The 18,122-nt window shown below is 44.8% G+C and overlaps 1 protein-coding gene across 2 annotated transcripts in view; it reads right to left on the bottom strand.

Moving 5' to 3' along the window:
• GINS1 (GINS complex subunit 1) overlaps window positions 1-18,122 on the bottom strand; it is a 40,892-nt gene that overhangs the window by 2,661 nt on the left and 20,109 nt on the right. Inside the window, exons 6-7 of one of the 2 annotated variants that reach the window (XM_044292575.1) lie at window positions 2,638-2,712; window positions 98-1,514 (exon numbers count right to left, since the gene is read on the bottom strand). In XM_044292575.1, the coding sequence (XP_044148510.1) occupies window positions 1,446-1,514; window positions 2,638-2,712 (144 nt within the window). In that variant the 3' untranslated portion in view covers window positions 98-1,445. Of the gene's footprint in view, window positions 1-97; window positions 1,515-2,637; window positions 2,713-18,122 lie in introns of those variants that run through there. The other variant, XM_044292576.1, reaches the window with a different exon arrangement.

The following is an 18,122-nucleotide window of genomic DNA, read 5'->3' as shown; positions in this document are numbered from 1 at the left end:
AGCTATGGGGACTGGGTATTGCGGATGTGCTAGCGGCCATCTAGCAACCCATGTCCTCAGCTCTATACCCAAAATCCCAGTGACAGGTTCCCTTTAACTTAATATTTGGTAATACTTAACCCATTGAAAGAAATAACTAAAATCAAATCACTTCGTATAACCATCAACAAGCTTCTTACACCTCTCAACTGGAATTTTGGACCACTCTTTTGCAAACTGCTCAAGGTCTTTCATATTTGAAGGGCACCTTCTCCTAACAGCAATTTTAAGATATCTCCACAGGTGTTCAATGGTATTTTGATTCAGACTCATTGCTGGCCACTTCAGAACTCTCCAGCGCATTGTTCCCATCCATTTTTGGGTGCTTCTTGAAGTATGTTTGGGGTCATTGTTCTGCTGGAAGACCCATGACCTAGGATGTAAACCCAGCTTTCTGACACTGGGCCCTACATTGCGACCCCAAATTCTTTGGACGCAAAGTTAAAATGACTCCAATAAATGTTCTTCGGTGTACCAAAAGAATAAAACGAACACTTTATGCCATATGTGCACCATAATTTGTGACTATTTAGGCTTCTCTGCACTTTTCAGAAGTGGCTAGCAAAGGGGCAGGGCTTTGCACAGCCCATCCCATTCACTATAACATTAACCAGAAAGTGGTGGAGGTTATAACTGAAGTGCACAGCACCCTGTAGCTGGCATCAGTTTCTGGCGCAAGGAAGAGGAGAGATGCAACTAATTTATTAAGAGGCATCGCACGCCAGTGCAGGGAGATCAAGACTGGCATATGAATACGCCAGTATTGATAAAATGTCCCTCGTTGTATACTGCACCGGACCCTGAAGAAATTCCCATCCTGTACATAGAAAGTGCTTTCCAGCTTTCAGCAGCCATTTCTGTAAGGGCACCCTCACTTGCTGCAGATTTTGTTGCAGAATTTTCTGTGACTGAAAATCAGTTCCATTCACCTCAATGGGGATTGTAGAAATCCATCTGCTTGCCTCCCCATTCAAATAAATGGAGCCGATTTTCAGTTGTGGAAATTTCTGCAACAAAATCTGCAGTGTGTGAAGGCGCCATAATGTGTAAAGGACTTTCTTTATCTGTAGTAGTTTAGATGTTTAACTCCCTTTAATCTTATTTTAGGTTGATATTTTGGGGCTTTGGAACAGAGTACCAGTTTTCCCATAGAGTCATGTTACAACTTACACTATTAATTGGTTCCGGGATGAGCATAGTCACTTGAGGGAATAGTGTATTCGGACCCACGTACATGTTTGTAGCAAATACTAGGAGTTTGTTTTGAGACTTCTTCATGGAGATTTTCTACCCAAATTATTGAAGACCAAAAACATTATACAAACGGATTTAATCAAAAGGATATTTACATGTTACTATACACTAAAAAATAATTCATGAGGTTCACAGATCCAGTATTAGACATTTTATGACAATACATGCTCCAGGACACCTTGCCGAATAAGCTGTTCACATTTCCATCTGGGCAGGAAATGCTGCAAGATAAAATACAGGAATAGCCGGTTCAAGTCTCTAAATTTCATAATCTCAGAATATATAGCTTCATTTTAATAACCGCTCTGATTTAAATTAGTAATGGAAAGGATGAAAGCCGCCCAAAAAAAAAAAAATTAAAAAAAAATTTTATTACGAGAATTTAACTTATCAGTAACAACTTTAGTGAGGACTAGAAAAACCATGGGCTGCCTTCTTCCAAAAACAGCACCACATCTGTCTACAGGTTGTATATGGCATTACAGCTCAGCCCCTTTGAGTTCAATGGAGCTAAACTACAATACCAAGTACAACCCATGGACAAGTGAGGGGCTATTTTTTGAAGAAAGTAGAGCTGCGTTTCTGATCCTGGACAAACTTTTTAAAATCTGAGACTAAAAACCAAAAGGAATGCATAGTAACATGTACATGAAACCTAAAATGGCTTTTCCAGGATGTTTATATTGATGGCCATCCATCTCTCATAGTCTGTGGTCTGACAGCCAGCACCCTCGCTGATCAACTATTTATGAGTAGCTCTATCCACAGTGTAAGGCCTCATGCACACGGACGTTGTTTGGGTCCGCATCCGAGCCGTTGTTTTGGCAGCTCGGACGCGGACCCATTCATTTCAATGGGGCCGCAAAAGATGCGGACAGCACTCCGTGTGCTGTCCGCATCCGTGGCTTCACAAAAAAAAAAAAACATTTCCTATTCTTGTCCGCGATTTGAGGACAAGAATAGGCATTTATATTGCGGGCGCCCACGGGCACCTTCCATTTTTAGCAGATACGCGGTTTGCGGACCGCAAAAAACGGCACGGTCGTGTGCATGAGGCCTAATGGACAGGACTGGTTACTGCAGTGACCAGCGCTCCCTACACGGTGGACAGAGCCAAGCAGTACCAGCATCGGCGCTACTCAGGAACAACAGGAGCTGTGGCTGTTCAATGGGAGTATTAGACTCCTGCCGATCAAATACTGACAGCCCATCCTGTGGGTTGCCAATTAATATAAAAATCCAGGAAAACTCTACAAAATCACAAAAAGCTGATCCCATTGAACCTATATACACACACACACACTTCTGATTAAAGAAGAAGTGCACAAAAAACCGATTTCTTACTTGGCTGTTTTTCTTCAGAAGGATAGTTGTGCCATCATCAATCTCAAATTCACCGTAATCTCTCAAACAGCGCACCTGAAACACGAATAACCAATATTTTAGTCTCTGCCAACACAAATAGTCGTAGAATATGTTTCTTCTTTCTGAGGTATTAATGCACTTAAAAGCAGTTAATCTATCCACAGAACAGGTCATAAACACCACCATCCATAACGAGAATGGTAGATCCCTATATGAATGAAGTGATTGCGCCCACTCATCAATCACTACCACTCTATTCACTTCTATGCGACAATCAAAAATAACAATGAAGTCATACGGATGTCCACCAGTGTTCCATTCACACAGGGGCCTCAGACTCCCCCATCAAGCCTACATTATCTAACCCCTTTGAAAACAGCAGCAAATGACAAAACAAAAACTGATTAGTATGAGAAAAAAAAAAAAAAAAAAAAAAAAAAAAAAAAGGGTAAGTTGCACATGTGGCGGATATGCTGCAGATTTTGCCATTGCAAGTTTCAGTGCAGCAAATCTGCAGCATTGTACAATAAAAGCAGAGGGAACGAAATTAAGAAATCTCATCCACAAGCTGCGAAAGAAATCTGTGTAAATTAGGCTACTTTCACACTTGCGTTCAGAGCGGATCCGCTCATATAATGCAGACGGTGGCTCCGTTCAGAACGGATCCGTCTGCACTATATTGTTAAAACATTTCTAAGTGTGAAAGTAGCCTCAGACGGATCCGTCCAGACTTTACATTAAAAGTCAATGGGGGACGGATCCGTTTGAAGATTGAGCCATAGTGTCATATTCAAACGGATCCGTCCCCATTGACTTACATAGTAAGTCTGGACGGATCCGCTTGCCTCCGCATGGCCAGGCGGACACCCAAACGCTGCAAGCAGCGTTCAGGTGTCCGCCTGCTGAGCGGAGGCTGAACTCTGCCAGACTGATGCATTCTGAGCGGATCCGCATCCACTCAGAATGCATTAGAGCTGGACGGATGCGTTCAGGGCCGCTTGTGAGCCCCTTCAAACGGAACTCACAAGCGGACACCCGAACGCTAGTGTGAAAGTAGCCTTAGTCTGTTGTGCAGATTTTAAATCAGCAGCTTTATGTTGTGGATCTTTACCACAAATTTTAACCTTTGCAATAGAGGGTTAAATCTACAGGAATTTCCACGGCAAAAGCCACGGGTCATTTTCTGTTGCCTTTTTTTCCCTGAATCCACTGACTTATGTCTGGTGCGGATGCCTTGAGAGGTCTCACACCACATTTTCTTTTAATGTCACGGCCATACAAACATGTTTTATAATAGCATTTTAAGATTCCGTTTATGCCTCATTTATTTTATTTCTGGAACAAGTAAGTTTTAAATTATTCCATATCCTCATTGGTTCAGTTTATTGTAAGGTTTTGAGGAAATGTTGCTCTTGTAAGACTCACCAGCTTGTGTGATAACATTTTTGCGTAAAAATTTGCGGATACGGCAGGTTTCCTGACCACTGGATTTAGTTCAGCGAATTGGCTTATTGAGGCCAAAGAAGTATTCAGAAAATACATTTACTCAAAAAAGAGATGCACTCCATCCTTTAAAGCAGCGTTCAAAGAGTTAACAAAGATCTATAAAGAACAGATCATTTCATGCTGGGAGGTAAAAGGTTTAGAGAATTATTTGAAACATAAAATATAGTTCCCAGGGGTTTGAGCATCTCCCTCACCAGCAGCAAGGTACGAGTCTCATGATTAAATGGGAACAGGAAGCGACCAATGGCTCCCTGCGGTTCATGCACCTTTTACTAGAACAAGAATGGGTTACATTGGATAGTTTGAACAAAAAAGGGAAAAGAACAGATTCTTATAACTCAGTCCTTTTTACAAGAAAAACAACTGCAGGCAACACTTGAGCACTTCCAATATCTTAAAGAAAACACAAGCAATTGGTGTGCGATCTTTCAGATTTTAGAGACAATAACGCTTACAGCTCCATTAGTGGCAGGGAACGATATCCAGTCCCTGACACAGACCTGTCTTCCACGGAAACTGAACCATCCGATTTAGAAAAAGAACATATGCCAGGTGTTGCCAATAACCCTATTAGGGGGAGGAGACGATATAGGGGAAACTCTCAAAGATGAGAATCGTTTTTTTGAGCCAGGCCCCTATATATCCGTTATGAAATAGAGCGCAGCAGGAGCGACACAGGCCCAAAAGGACTGCCAGATTTAACTTATTTAGAACCATTGTTGACCTGAACTTATTTACCTATAAACTCAAGTGGCATAAGTATCAATAGAGAAAAAAAACAGTTCCTAGAATTAGGTATTCCCAAAGAAATGTTGGCCGATGTCCAATTATTACATGGTTTCTCAGCACAAGGTGATCAAATCGAAGGTGAAGGTCCCTTCACTTCCCTAAAAAATAAAAGCAGGAAGATGCCGCCCAGTGGTGATACTACATGTATAGAAGTGTTCCTTAATTTAGTTTCTGAAGAACTAGAATCCACTCATTTATATTTTGCCTCCCCTAACTGTGTTATGGACTATTGATACAAAATGGATACTTGCTTGTTGAGCTAAGATGGTGGCCAGGCATTCAGCCAACACCTATAAACTAGAATCTTACTTTGTGTTTTTATCATGTGTTTCTTTGTGGTTTCTGTTCAGCTCAAGCAAGCAGCTACAAAGAAAGAAGTAACGGTTTCACCCAGGAACAAGGGGGGGGAGTGAGAAGGAATTTCCTCTGGCCGTCAAGGTTACAGAAAAGTAGAGAGTTCATAGCCAATAGAAAATATATACTTTATCTTTCACCCCCCCTCACTCCCTCCTCTCGTGAAAACTATGTATTGTCTGTTTTTTCAGAAATAAACCAGAGATACTGATTAACTCCATGTAGTGAGTTGTCTGTCTGATCTCTCCGTGCACGTATCTTAATTTGGAGCAGTACATCAACTGAACTGGCAGCTTTGTCAGAACCAGAACAATTTTGGCGCCAATCGTGGGGCTCGAGGATTGGACCCTCTGTTCCCGTACCCCCAGAGACCAGACGAGGAGAGGCGCACTAACGGACACCGGGATCGCAACCCGTGATATGAGGTAGGAAAATTGAGTCATCTTGCCTATAAAGTGTCCCCTGGTGTAGCCTCTTGGTGTTCGTCTGAGGGAGGGGTGCGGAAGCAGTCTGGGACGTCCTCGAGGGCATGAAAGTAAGAACCCCATATGTTTTTTTAAAGTCTTGATGTACTGTGTTGTGCCTATAAGTTGTGAAGACCCTGTTGACAAGTATCACTGACGGAGACACGTAGTTCTCCTGTGTGCCTGTATCGGAGTTCAGCCCGGTGTCTGACTCGAATCTCCATAAAGGGGACGATCACAGATGGGTGGAGAGCGGTTCGCGGTAGCCCAGAGTGTGCTGACCGGGACTCAAAGGTCTTCGCGTCCAGTGATTACTCTATACAGGAGGTCTTTAGGCGGCTTCAGTAGGTACGAGAGATAATGGGAAATGAGGAAAGTGTCCCGAAGGGTTACTGTTCACCTGAACAGTACGTGGCGGACAGGAGAGGCAAACGTTTCATAAAAGGATTAAGTAAGTTGGAGAAGAGTTAAAGGTGTCTGTAAAGGAGGCATCCTCATAAAAGGATTAAGTAAGTTGGAGAAGAGTTAAAGGTGTCTGTAAAGGAGGCATCCTATGTAGTGCTACCTGGCAAGTGTTGTTAAACGAGAAGAGAGGGAAGTTAGAAGATGATAAATTGACAGACATGGTCCGTGTGTGGTTGGACTGTAGTAAAGAATTTGAACAGACCGGGGGGAACTAAATTTTGATGAGAAAAGACAGAGATATTTCTGTAAGCCTGGTGTTGCATTGATACATGACTAGCCACCACCCTATAATGGCGCCGGGAAGAGAGCAGGTGGGTGGACCTGCAAAACATGTGGTCAACAGAATCCCTCCTCCCGTGATACGTGCCTTCCCTGTGGGGTTCCCCACCCACAAAACCACACCTTGGTAACTACTCCCCGGCACGTCCCATCACTTCCCGTGTTAGCTACAGCGCCATCTTGTCCCCAGGCAACGCCCATGAACGGACCTTTAATATCATTCGGTCCGGACCCCCCCGTCACTCCTATGTCACCCTTGCCCCTTCCTACTACCTTGTACCCGATGATAAACCCGGACGGTACATTCATGCTACCCCACTCACCTGCCACCCTTACTCCTATAATGGTAGGGGGGCAACCTGATGAAGCAGAACAGGGGGATGCAGACGGTGCTGCAGAATCCACAATGGGCATACAAAATGCACCGGGTAATATGCAGACTCCTTCGCGGGGTACCCCGACAGACTACGGGGATCCGCCAACTTTACCCCTGGCACCACAGTGGACTGTACCCATGACCGTGCGCCCATCACGACGTTCACAAGATCAAATACTGCAGGGTCAGATTACAGAGTTACAAAAGAACTTACAGAAAATTGAGCAGGGAAACCTTGAGACACTGAAAGAAGCCCTAGCACTTAACCGGCCACAGGGACCACCAAAATATGTGTCTTTCACCCCACAACAGTTATTCACCATAGTGAATTTACTGCCTGACCCTGAGACCCATCCCATGCCCTTTTTCAGGAAACTGTCCCAAGTGCATCAAACCTATGGGTGCACATGGTCGGACCTGCAAAGTATAGTGGAAAACAAGACAGGTGAATACTCCTCACTGATAATGGATCAAATCCACATCCCTGAACTTAAAGGTGCTAACTTTGACCCCCAAGATCATGAGTCTGGAGAATTCTTTATAGAACAACTACAGAAATGGACAAAAGCTAAATTTGCAGATCATTCCATGCAGATCATTTCACCACACTGCAGGACAGCTGCGGGGGATCAGTTGACCCCCACCTTTTTTCTTTTCACAGAAATGTTGGTTTCTGCTGTGTTAGTTTAAGCTCCTCTTTCTGATAAGAAACTGTCTCGCTTCTTGGTCTTTGTGATTTTCACTCAAATTATGTGACACCCACGGCTGCCGGATGTCTGACAATAAAATTCTGCACTGATTCATATGAGCGAGGGGATTCGCTGCAAACCATTTTGCACCTCATCCCCAATACTCTCTGGGCCAGAGGACCCCAGGATATTGGATACCTCAGTGTCCCACCAGTCACTGTGACCCTGAAGGACCCCAAAGTCCTACCATACAAAGAGACTGGACCCAGTAGCCAGAGAAGCCCCTTCCTGTGTCAGAGCTATCCATGCTGCCAGCTCTCTTCTAAACGTCACATCTGACGTTGTGCTGGGTCATCCCCTCACTATTCTGGCTCCCCATGACATTTCTGCCATCCTCCAGCAGACTCAACCTAAACACCTCACTGCACAGCGCCACCTCCGGCTTCCGTGTAGTTTGCTTCTGCCAGATAATGTCACCATTCAGAGGTGCCACATCCTCAATCCTGCTGCACTCCTTCCTCTTCCAAGGGGGGAGTATACTGGAGAATCTGAAGATTTTATTGATCTACAGGCACACTCGAGCTGACACCTCTGAGGCCAGAGGAAAAGCCCTAGCTGATCAAGCAGCATAGGAAGCAGCAGTGAAAGAGGAAAGAGTCCAGTCAGACCAGATTATGATAACACAGGAAGACCTGGAACAAGAAGAAATCACATGGGACCTCCTGAAACAAATACAGAAACAGGCCACGCCACAAGAAAAATTGGATTGGCTAAAAGAGTCAGCCCAAGAAGAGAAAGAATCTGGACTGTGGACCCAAGGAAAGAGAGCATCTCTGCCCAAAGCTCTCTATCCTCTGATAGCTTCAATAGCTCATGGGCCCACCCACCAATCTAAGACCATCATGAAAGAACTAATAGACAATGGCCCCAGGGATAACCCCTGTCCTGGTGAGGCATACTCAGTCTTGCCTCATCTGTGCGCAGTGCAACCCGGGAAGACCTAAACCTACACCAACCAAATGTCTCCCCAAAGCCCAGTACCCGTTCCAACGGATTCAAATTGACCACATCCAGATGCCAATGTGCCAAGGGTTTTAATATGTGCTAGTAGTGGTAGACTTGTTCTCTGGGTGGCCAGAAGCCTACCCCGTCCGAAACCAGACAGCAACCACTACTGCAAAAAAACTGATGCAGGAGCTTGTCTGTAGGTTCGGAGTACCTGAGGTCATTGAGAGTGATCAGGGCCCAGCATTCACTGCTAGATTAACCCAAGAAGTCTGGAAGATGGTAGGGTCACACTTAGCCTATCACACACCCTACAGACCCCAAAGCGGCGACAAAGTCAAACGACTGAACGGGGTACTGAAGTCCAAGATGCTGAAAATGACTGGGGAGGCAGGGCTCAGTTAGGTACAATGCCTGCCAATAGCACTATTTTCAGTTAGACACACCCCTAGGCCTCCACACCAAATTTTGTTTAGGACACGGCCTAGGATGGGACAGTACTTCCCACAGCAATTGCAAATGCATTATGAATCTGTTGCTAAATATGTGATTGCCCATAGTAAACAATTGTCTAATATATGTGCACAAGTTTTCTCTTCCATTCCAGATCCTGACTCCCTAGAGGGAATACACACTCTCAAACCTGGAGAGTGGGTGGTGGTCAAGAAACACGTCAGAAACGCCCTCGAACCACGATACAAGGGGCCTTACCAGGTGTTGCTGACTACCCCGACCTCTGTGAAACTCGATGGAGGCTTACCTGGATCCACACCTCACATTGTAAAAGAGTAAAGGCTGTCCCGACGACCCTGGAACAATAAGCCATGAGGATTCACATACTGATCATGACTTTGACAGTGGGCATATCTGCAGTGTTCACGCCACTGGGTGATGAATGGGACAATTCACTGACACGGCACCATCAAATTCTAGTCCAGGGGTTGAGACACTCAGAGATTGTTGGATCTGTACCCACAGTCCCGTGAGTTCAACCAGTATGCCTTATGTTGCAATTCCCTTGGAACTTTCTGAACTGATTGACCTGTCTAATTCTACCATATTTCTCACTAGCATACACCAAGTTAAATCCAGTACAAACAAGGACAGGGAAGTAGCCTTACCTGTTGCAGGGTGGGCAGATGCCCCATGGCTCATGATAAACAGATCAGGCCCCTCGGTAGATTATAGCTCTACTCCTTGGCAAGAGGGACACTGGGCTAATGTCACATGTTTTCCTAGCTGGACACACTGTTATTGTCTCCAAGTACAAACCAAAGGTATGACATTTAGTCCACACATACACTCAGGTTGCAATGATTCAAAAACAGACAGCCACGTGCAGTGTATTGGTGTAGATGCTGAGAACGGAAAGGATCTGCCCTGTAACAACCGTACTGTACAGGATCTCCTGACAGGTATATTAGCTAACGACACCGAAAGTCAGTCAAAAGGATATGAGTTGGCGAAAGGGACACAATTAGCCAAACTAATTACCCGATTATTCAATAGCACAGAAGTTCCAGAAGATATATACTTAGTTTGTGGACACAAAGTGTACAAATGGTTATCCCAGAATGTCACAGGACTGTGCACCATCGCCAGGCTTACTCCTGCCACCTTTATAGTACCACACTCTGAAATTGGCATAAATGCAGTACCTAAACACACCTTGTATCATAGGGCCAAAGATAACACACCCAGACCAAATGGCAAGCCACATGTAGTAGAGATGAGCATTACCAACAAAATTGTTAGTTCCATCTTCATATATCCCATGATAGTGCAGATGTGGGATCATCTGGTAGTAGCAACAGACTACCTGGATGACCAAATATGGGAAGTGATGAGACTTATGAATACCTCAAACATTGTGCAAAACCAGTTAATCATTGTCACCAACCAACACACATTAGTTCTAGATTATGTCACAGCTAAAGATGGAGGTATGTGCCAGATTGTGGGACCCTCTTGTTGCCATTACATAGACCCGCAGGGTAATTTGCAAGTTAAGGTGGGTATAGAGAAAATGGCGGATTTAAGAGATAAATGGCTGGATGCACATAAAGCTGGTAAAGATACATGGTGGTCTGATACCTTCTCTTCCCTTAACCCCAATAACTGGTTCAAAGGTATTGGGGGTTGGCTCATGGGAATTGTCCAGGTAATATTGCAGGTAGCCCTAATAATACTGGTGATATATGTAGTGATTAAGCTCGTTCTTATTTGTGTGACCCGCTTTTCAAAGAATGAAGAAAACTGATGAACGACCTATTATGCTCCTCTACGATGAGGAAGGACAGAAGGAAACATCGTTCAACACAGCTCCCCCTCCTCACAATGATGCCTGGCTGAGATAGGGTGAGATGAATGCCAGGGTATTACCACAAGTCCGAGCAACCGGGAGCCTACCTATAAGGGGTAGGTTGTCGCCACTGCGGGTGAAGAGGATACGAATGGTATGCCCAGGGGATTCGCTAGGAGAAGGGAAAGTCTACAATCAAGTCTCCAAGGGGGGACTGTTATGGACTATTGATACAAAATGGATACTTGCTTGTTGAGCTAAGATGGTGGCCAGGCATTCAGCCAACACCTATAAACTAGAATCTTACTTTGTGTTTTTATCATGTGTTTCTTTGTGGTTTCTGTTCAGCTCAAGCAAGCAGCTACAAAGAAAGAAGTAACGGTTTCACCCAGGAACAAGGGGGGGGAGTGAGAAGGAATTTCCTCTGGCCGTCAAGGTTACAGAAAAGTAGAGAGTTCATAGCCAATAGAAAATATATACTTTATCTTTCACCCCCCCTCACTCCCTCCTCTCGTGAAAACTATGTATTGTCTGTTTTTTCAGAAATAAACCAGAGATACTGATTAACTCCATGTAGTGAGTTGTCTGTCTGATCTCTCCGTGCACGTATCTTAATTTGGAGCAGTACATCAACTGAACTGGCAGCTTTGTCTGAACCAGAACAACTGTACCCCAGAGGAATCAGAAGCTTTGAGCATCTTAGAGGAAGATAAAAATAGAACAATAAAATCCTCAAATAAAAGGGGGGGGAGACAACATTGTTATTTTAGATACCATCAAGTATGAACCCATGTAGGGCTGAAACGATTATTCGAATAACTCGATTAAATCGAGTCAAAAAATTCATCGATGCAGTTTCCCTGCATCGAGGAATCGTTTACATCACGTGATCACGGAGCGGGAGTGAAATTAAGCGTCTCACTCACCGCTCCGTGTCCTCCGGAGGTCAGAGAGGCAGGACTGAGCCGGCCGGCACAGAGGAGGGAGGAGGGAGTCCCTCCCTCCCCACTGTGCGCGGCTGCCACTGAACACCAATGAGGACAGAGTAGGAGGAGGAGGGGAGGGACTGTGGCCACTGCGCCACCAATGAATGTGCCGGCCATATTCCACAGGGTCCCCCTCCTCCCCCCCATCATTGGTGGCAGTGTCAGTTCCGATCGGAGCCCCAGCAGTGTAATGCTGGGGCTCTGATCGGTTACCATGGCAGCCAGGAGTCACGCTACTGAAGTCCTGGCTGCCATGGTATGTTCGAGAGCAGCGCATTATACTCACGTGCGCTGTGGCCGCCGGTCGCTCCTTCTTCTGTCTGTGCGGCAGATTGCTAATGCTTACAGCATTAGCAATGCGCCGCACAGACCTATGAGAAGGAGCGACCGGCAGCCACAGCGCACGTGAGTATAATGCTGCTCTCTGCTCACTAACCTACCATGGCAGCCAGGACTTCAGTAGCGTGGGGCTCCGATCGGAACTGCAAACTGCCACCAATGATGGGGGGGGGGAGGGGGGGGGACCCTGTGGCCACTGCCACCAATGATTAATACTGAGGGGGGGGGGGGGGGGGGGGGGGCTTGCGTTACCAGAGGGGGCAGGCAGATCAGAGGCTGGGGGGGGAGGCAGATGGAGAGAGTGGTTAATGGAGGCTGCAGGCACCACCTTGGCATGTATAAAGTTATTGGTTTAGAGAAGGGTTAATGAAGGCACCTCCAAGGTGCTTTCATTAACCTCTTCAAACCAATAACTTTATACATGCCTAATGCCAAGGTGCTTCCATTAACCCCTCCAAACCCAATGGGCATGTATAAAGTTATTGGTTTGGAGGGGTTAATGGAAGCACCTTGGCATTAGGCATGTATAAAGTTATTAACCCCTTCAAACCAATAACTTTATACATACCTAATTACGTACGTTATTTTAAGTAGCTTTTTCTTATTAGATTACTCGATGAATCGAGAAATATAAAAATCGATAGAATACTCGATTACAAAAATATTCGTTTACTGCAGCCCTAAACCCATGTGTGAGGCCATCCTGTCGGCGGACAAAGAATGTTATGAAATATTTTCAGGAGACCCCACAGACCTATACAAACAGGAGTTGAAGGCAATACTAGATAATGCAAAACGTGTAGGGACGCAGTAAACGATTATTTTAGTAATAGAGTATTTAATTTTTTACGATTAATTGAGTAATCTAATAAGAAAAAAATAAAATTAATAGATCGTTTTCCTTTATAAAAACTCAGACCTCAACACACACTTCGTTCCCCCTGTGTGATCAGCCCAAGTGCATCAGATCATCCCCTCCATGTCCCCCCACTCCCATCAGATCATCCCCTCCATGTCCCCCCACTCCCATCTGCCCCACCATGCCATCCATTGCCAGCTGTCCCCCTTCAGTGCTATGTCGCCAGCGAAATAAAATACTTACCTTTCCTGTAGGGGTGCCGCTCCACAGCTCCTTCCTCTTCTTCTCCGCGCACTGCACTGGATCCTGTCGTCACACAGCATCGGGTCATAGTGCACGTAAGCGCGCACTATAACCTGACTATGTGTCAGGATCCAGTGCAGCACGGTACGGGCTGGCGGGTGACCACGGAGTGGTAAGTAATAGCAAGCACTTCACTCCCGCTCCGTGGTCACATGACAAACGAATCCTCGATGCAAAAAAATTTGCATCGATTTTTTGGTGTCGAATTACTCTAAAAACATGAGAAACTCATTAGCCAGGATGAATATCAATATGAATTCCTGTTGCCATCTCATCCACAAATTGCTACATTTAACTGTCTTCCAAAAATTCACAAAAGGCCACAACCCCCTGAAGGGGTGACCTATTGTCTTGGATGTAGGAAGTTTGAGTCAAAATATTGAAGTATACATTGACAAAATATTAGCACAATTTGTGGTAGCTTTACCATCCTTCATCCGAGACACAGGGGATCTCCTGATTAGATGGCATCCATCTGGAAACCAATTCCATTTTAGCCAGCATAGATGTTGAGGCCCTATATTCATCCATCCATCACAATTTGGGCCTAAGGGCAGTGGAACACTTCTTGTCTACACATGGGCGACAATACCAACAGCATAGCCTTTTTCGTTCTCCAACTACTAGAGTTCTCACTTACAAAAAACTATTTTCTTTTTGACAATAGATTCTACCATCAGCTCAGGGGCACCGCGATGGGGAGTTCCTGTGCCCCATTGTATGCAAATTTGTTCCTGGGATGGTGGCAGAACACGTGCATATTTAAAGATGGCTCGTTGATGGACGTATGCCACATTAACATGTGGTTGCGATTCATCAGTGATATTTTTGTGGTGTGGAATGGCACGGAGAAGTATTTTTCCACCTGGGTGTTATGTCTCAATAACAAGACTCAGATTTACTTCCAAGGGCCACTTCCACGAAGCTTCCATTTCTGGATGTCATCAAAAAATGTAGAAGGAGATCTAGATACCTCCATTTTTAGGAAACCAACATCTACTAATTCCCTCCTACGTTGGGAAAGTAGTTATTCCTATTCCCTTAAAAAAAAAAAAAAAAAAAAAAGGGATTCCCCGAGGACAATATGTGCGCTTAAGGAGGAACTGCTCACAAAGAAATGAGTTCCTTAAACAAGCCCGAGATCTACGGGATATCCACTAAGTACTCAAACCAGCATTTAAATCGGCACCCTCAGAAGGAGCTTACATACCTACCGATTACTAAATCGGAAACTGGAGGTTTACAGACCGAAAAGGGACAGATTCGTCTTATTAGCATTTAGCACCTTTGATGAGGGATCAGCCAATGTCAGGGAAATGCTAAACACTGGAACATTTTGCAGATGGATCAGAACATCCAAAAAGTTATCAGTGAACATCCTGGGATTATATACAGGAGGGGTAGGAGTATCAAAGATAGACTCGTGCATAGACATTTTGTGGCCCCCTCAACACCTAAGACTTGGCTTCAAAAACCTATTAAAGGGAACCTGTCACCAGGATTTTGTGTATAAGGATGAGGACATGGGCTGCTAGATGGCCGCTAGCACATCTGCAATACCCAGTCCCCATAGCTCTGTGTGCTTTTATTGTGTCAAAAAACTGATTTGATACATATGCAAATTAACCTGAGATGAGTCCTGTCCCTGACTCATCTCACATACAGGAGTCATCTCAGGTTAATTTGCATATGTATCAAATTTATTTTTATTTTTTTACACAATAAAAGCACACAGAGCTATGGGGACTGGGTATTGCGGATGTGCTAGTGGCCATCTAGCAGCCCATGTCCTCATGCACACAACCGTTTTTTTTTTTTTTAAGGTCCGCAAAAACGGGGTCCGTAGGTCCGTGACCGTTTTTTCATCCGTGGGTCTTTCTTGTTTGTTTTTTGGAGGATCCACAGACATGAAAAATGAAAAAAAAATAAAATAAAAATCTAAGTCAAGTTTGCTATTGAAATGATAGGAAAAACGGACACGGATGACAATCTTGTGTGCATCCGTGATTTTTCACGGACCCATTGACTTGAATGGGTCTGTGAAAAAAATAGGACAGGTCCTATTTTTTTCACAGCCAGGAAACACGGATCACGGATGCGGCTGCCAAACGGTGCATTTTCCGATTTTTCCACGGACCCATTGAAAGTAAATGGGTCCACGAGAAAAAAACTGAAAACGGCACAACGGCCACGGATGCACACAACGGTCGTGTGCATGAGGCCTAATACACAAAATCCTGGTGACAGGTTCCCTTTAAAGGATGCTTTAGGGGCAGTGGTTGTGTAGCATGCAGCATATAAAAAAAATAAAAAATGGTGAAACATTTAAGAGTAATCAGGAATAATTTCATTAAAGACAGGATTAGTTGCAGATCCAGGGAAGTCATCTATAAAATGTGCATGTGGAAAAGAACATATTGGAAAGACTACCAGGGAATTGAGGCGTAGAGTTGGAGAGCACATCAACGACAGGGATACACCCATAGCCCGACATGTCAGAAACGAACATGGTGGGAAGGTAGGGTGCCCGAGTTTCATGGGCATTGAATTAGGTAAGCAAATAGGAAGAAAAGGAAATTGGGATAAAAAATAAAATTATCTATCCATCTATCATACAACCAGAAGCCAAAATAGATTTTTTATTTGAAGACTGTTTATCCCATTGGCCTGAATGAATATCAAAACTACAGCTGCTTTATTTAAATAAATAATTTGGAGTTTTTTTTATCTTGGAATTATTTTTGTATTTAATTTGATTTAATTTCTGCAATCAGATCGGATTACTGTTGTAAGATCTGAAACATTTTCTACATACACAAAAAGACCAATTACTCAAATATTGTTCACAAATCTGTTAGTGAGCACTTCTCCTTTGCAGAGATAATCCATCCCACCTCACAGGTGTGGCATATCAAGGTGCCAATCACACAGCATAATGCCACAGCTGTTGCAACATTTAAGGGAGCGTGCAATTGGCATGCTGACTGCAGAAATGTCTACCAGAGCTGGTGCCTGTGCAAGGAATGTTAATTTCTCTACCATAAGGCTACTTTCACACTCACGTTTGGTGGGAATCAGTCTTCTATCTGCACAGACGGATCCACACAGATAATGCAAACACTTGTATCCGTTCAGAACGGATCCATTTGCATTATTCTTTCAACAAAAAAGTCAAAACGGATCCATTACATTGAAAGTCAGTGGGGCACGGATCCGTTTGACTCTGCATCGTCAGACGGACACCAAAACGCTGCAAGCTGCGTTTTAGTGACCGTCTAAAAAACGCAACGGAGACCAAACGCAGCCAAACTGATGCATTCTGAACAGATCCTTATCCATTGAGAGTGCACTGGGGCTGAACTGATCCGTTTTGGGCCGCTTGTGAGATCCCTGAAACGGATCTCATAAGTGGACCCAGAAACACCAGTGTGAAAGTAGCCTAAGCCGTCTCCAAAGGAGTTTCAGAGAATTTGGCAGTACATCCAACCAACCTCACAACCGCAGACCACGTGTAGCCACACCAGCCCAGGACCTCAGATTCAGCATGTTCACCACCATGATCGCCTGAGACCAGCCACCCAGACAGCTGCAGCAACGATCGGTTTGCATAACCAAAGAATTTCTGCACAAACTGTCAGAAACCATCTCAGAAAATCGCATCTGCATGCTCTTCGTCCTCATCAGGGTCTGGACATGACTGCAGTTCGTCGTCGTAACCGACTTGAGTGGGCAAATGCTCACATTCAATGGCGTCTGGCACGTTGAAGAGGCGTTTTGTTCACGGATGAGTCCTGGTTTTCACTTTTCAGGGCATATGGCAGACAGAGTGTGTGGCGTCGTGCTGGTGACGTGCTCGAACAACTCCTTTAAAGAAAGTACAGGGGCTTGCCCAGGTGGCAGCTCGACAAATTTCCTCAAGAGAAGCAGAGGCGCCTTCAGCCCAAGAAGCTGCCAATGCCCTGGTGGAATGAGCCTTTAAGATAGCGGGAGGAGAGGTCCCATCTTTCTGATAACAAAGAACAATACAAGACTTAATCCACAGAGCAATGGACGCCTTGCTGGCTGCTTTCCTCGCAATTTAGCCCAAGATACTGAATCAACAGTTGGGTTGACTTTCTCAGATTCTTCGTAGCTTCCAGGTACTGAAGCACACATCTTCTGACATCTAGGTTGTGGAACAACTTCTCATTTTCTGAACATGCTTGGGAACAAAAGGAAGGGAGAGATATTTCCTGTTGACAGTGGAACCTAGACAGTGGAACCTAGTGGAACCTAGTGGAACCTAGGGGGGGGGGGGGCGCACTCCATGTATATTATACTGGGGGGGGGGGCGCACTCCAAGTATATTATACGGGGGGGGGGGGCGCACTCCATGTATATTATACTGGGGGGGGGGGCGCACTCCATGTATATTATACTGGGGGGGGGGGCGCACTCCATGTATATTATACTGGGGGGGATGACTCATCCACATGAACGAGCACGCAAGGACTGAGCTCTCAGGGTGAGTCATGATGAGGCGTGGCCGGCCTTCACTCAACTACAGGAGCCAAACCAGGAAGTTATCAGGACATCTACTGCTGGTAAGATTGAAAAAGCAAAGTGGGACAACCCCTTTAAGTGAGTGATTGACAGGTTATAAAAAACAGTTTTGTGCAAATAGAGCCACTGAAGAAGTTTAAAAAAGCCAGCTTAGGATTCTTATTATTACTCCGGACATGAGCATATGTTTAGGTTATATGGGTAAA

This window comes from Bufo gargarizans, chromosome 4 (genome assembly GCF_014858855.1).
Source record: "Bufo gargarizans isolate SCDJY-AF-19 chromosome 4, ASM1485885v1, whole genome shotgun sequence".
Lineage (NCBI taxonomy): Eukaryota > Metazoa > Chordata > Amphibia > Anura > Bufonidae > Bufo > Bufo gargarizans.
The sequence above is the reverse complement of the archived record's forward strand: the minus strand, read 5'-3'. Positions and strand labels throughout refer to the sequence as shown.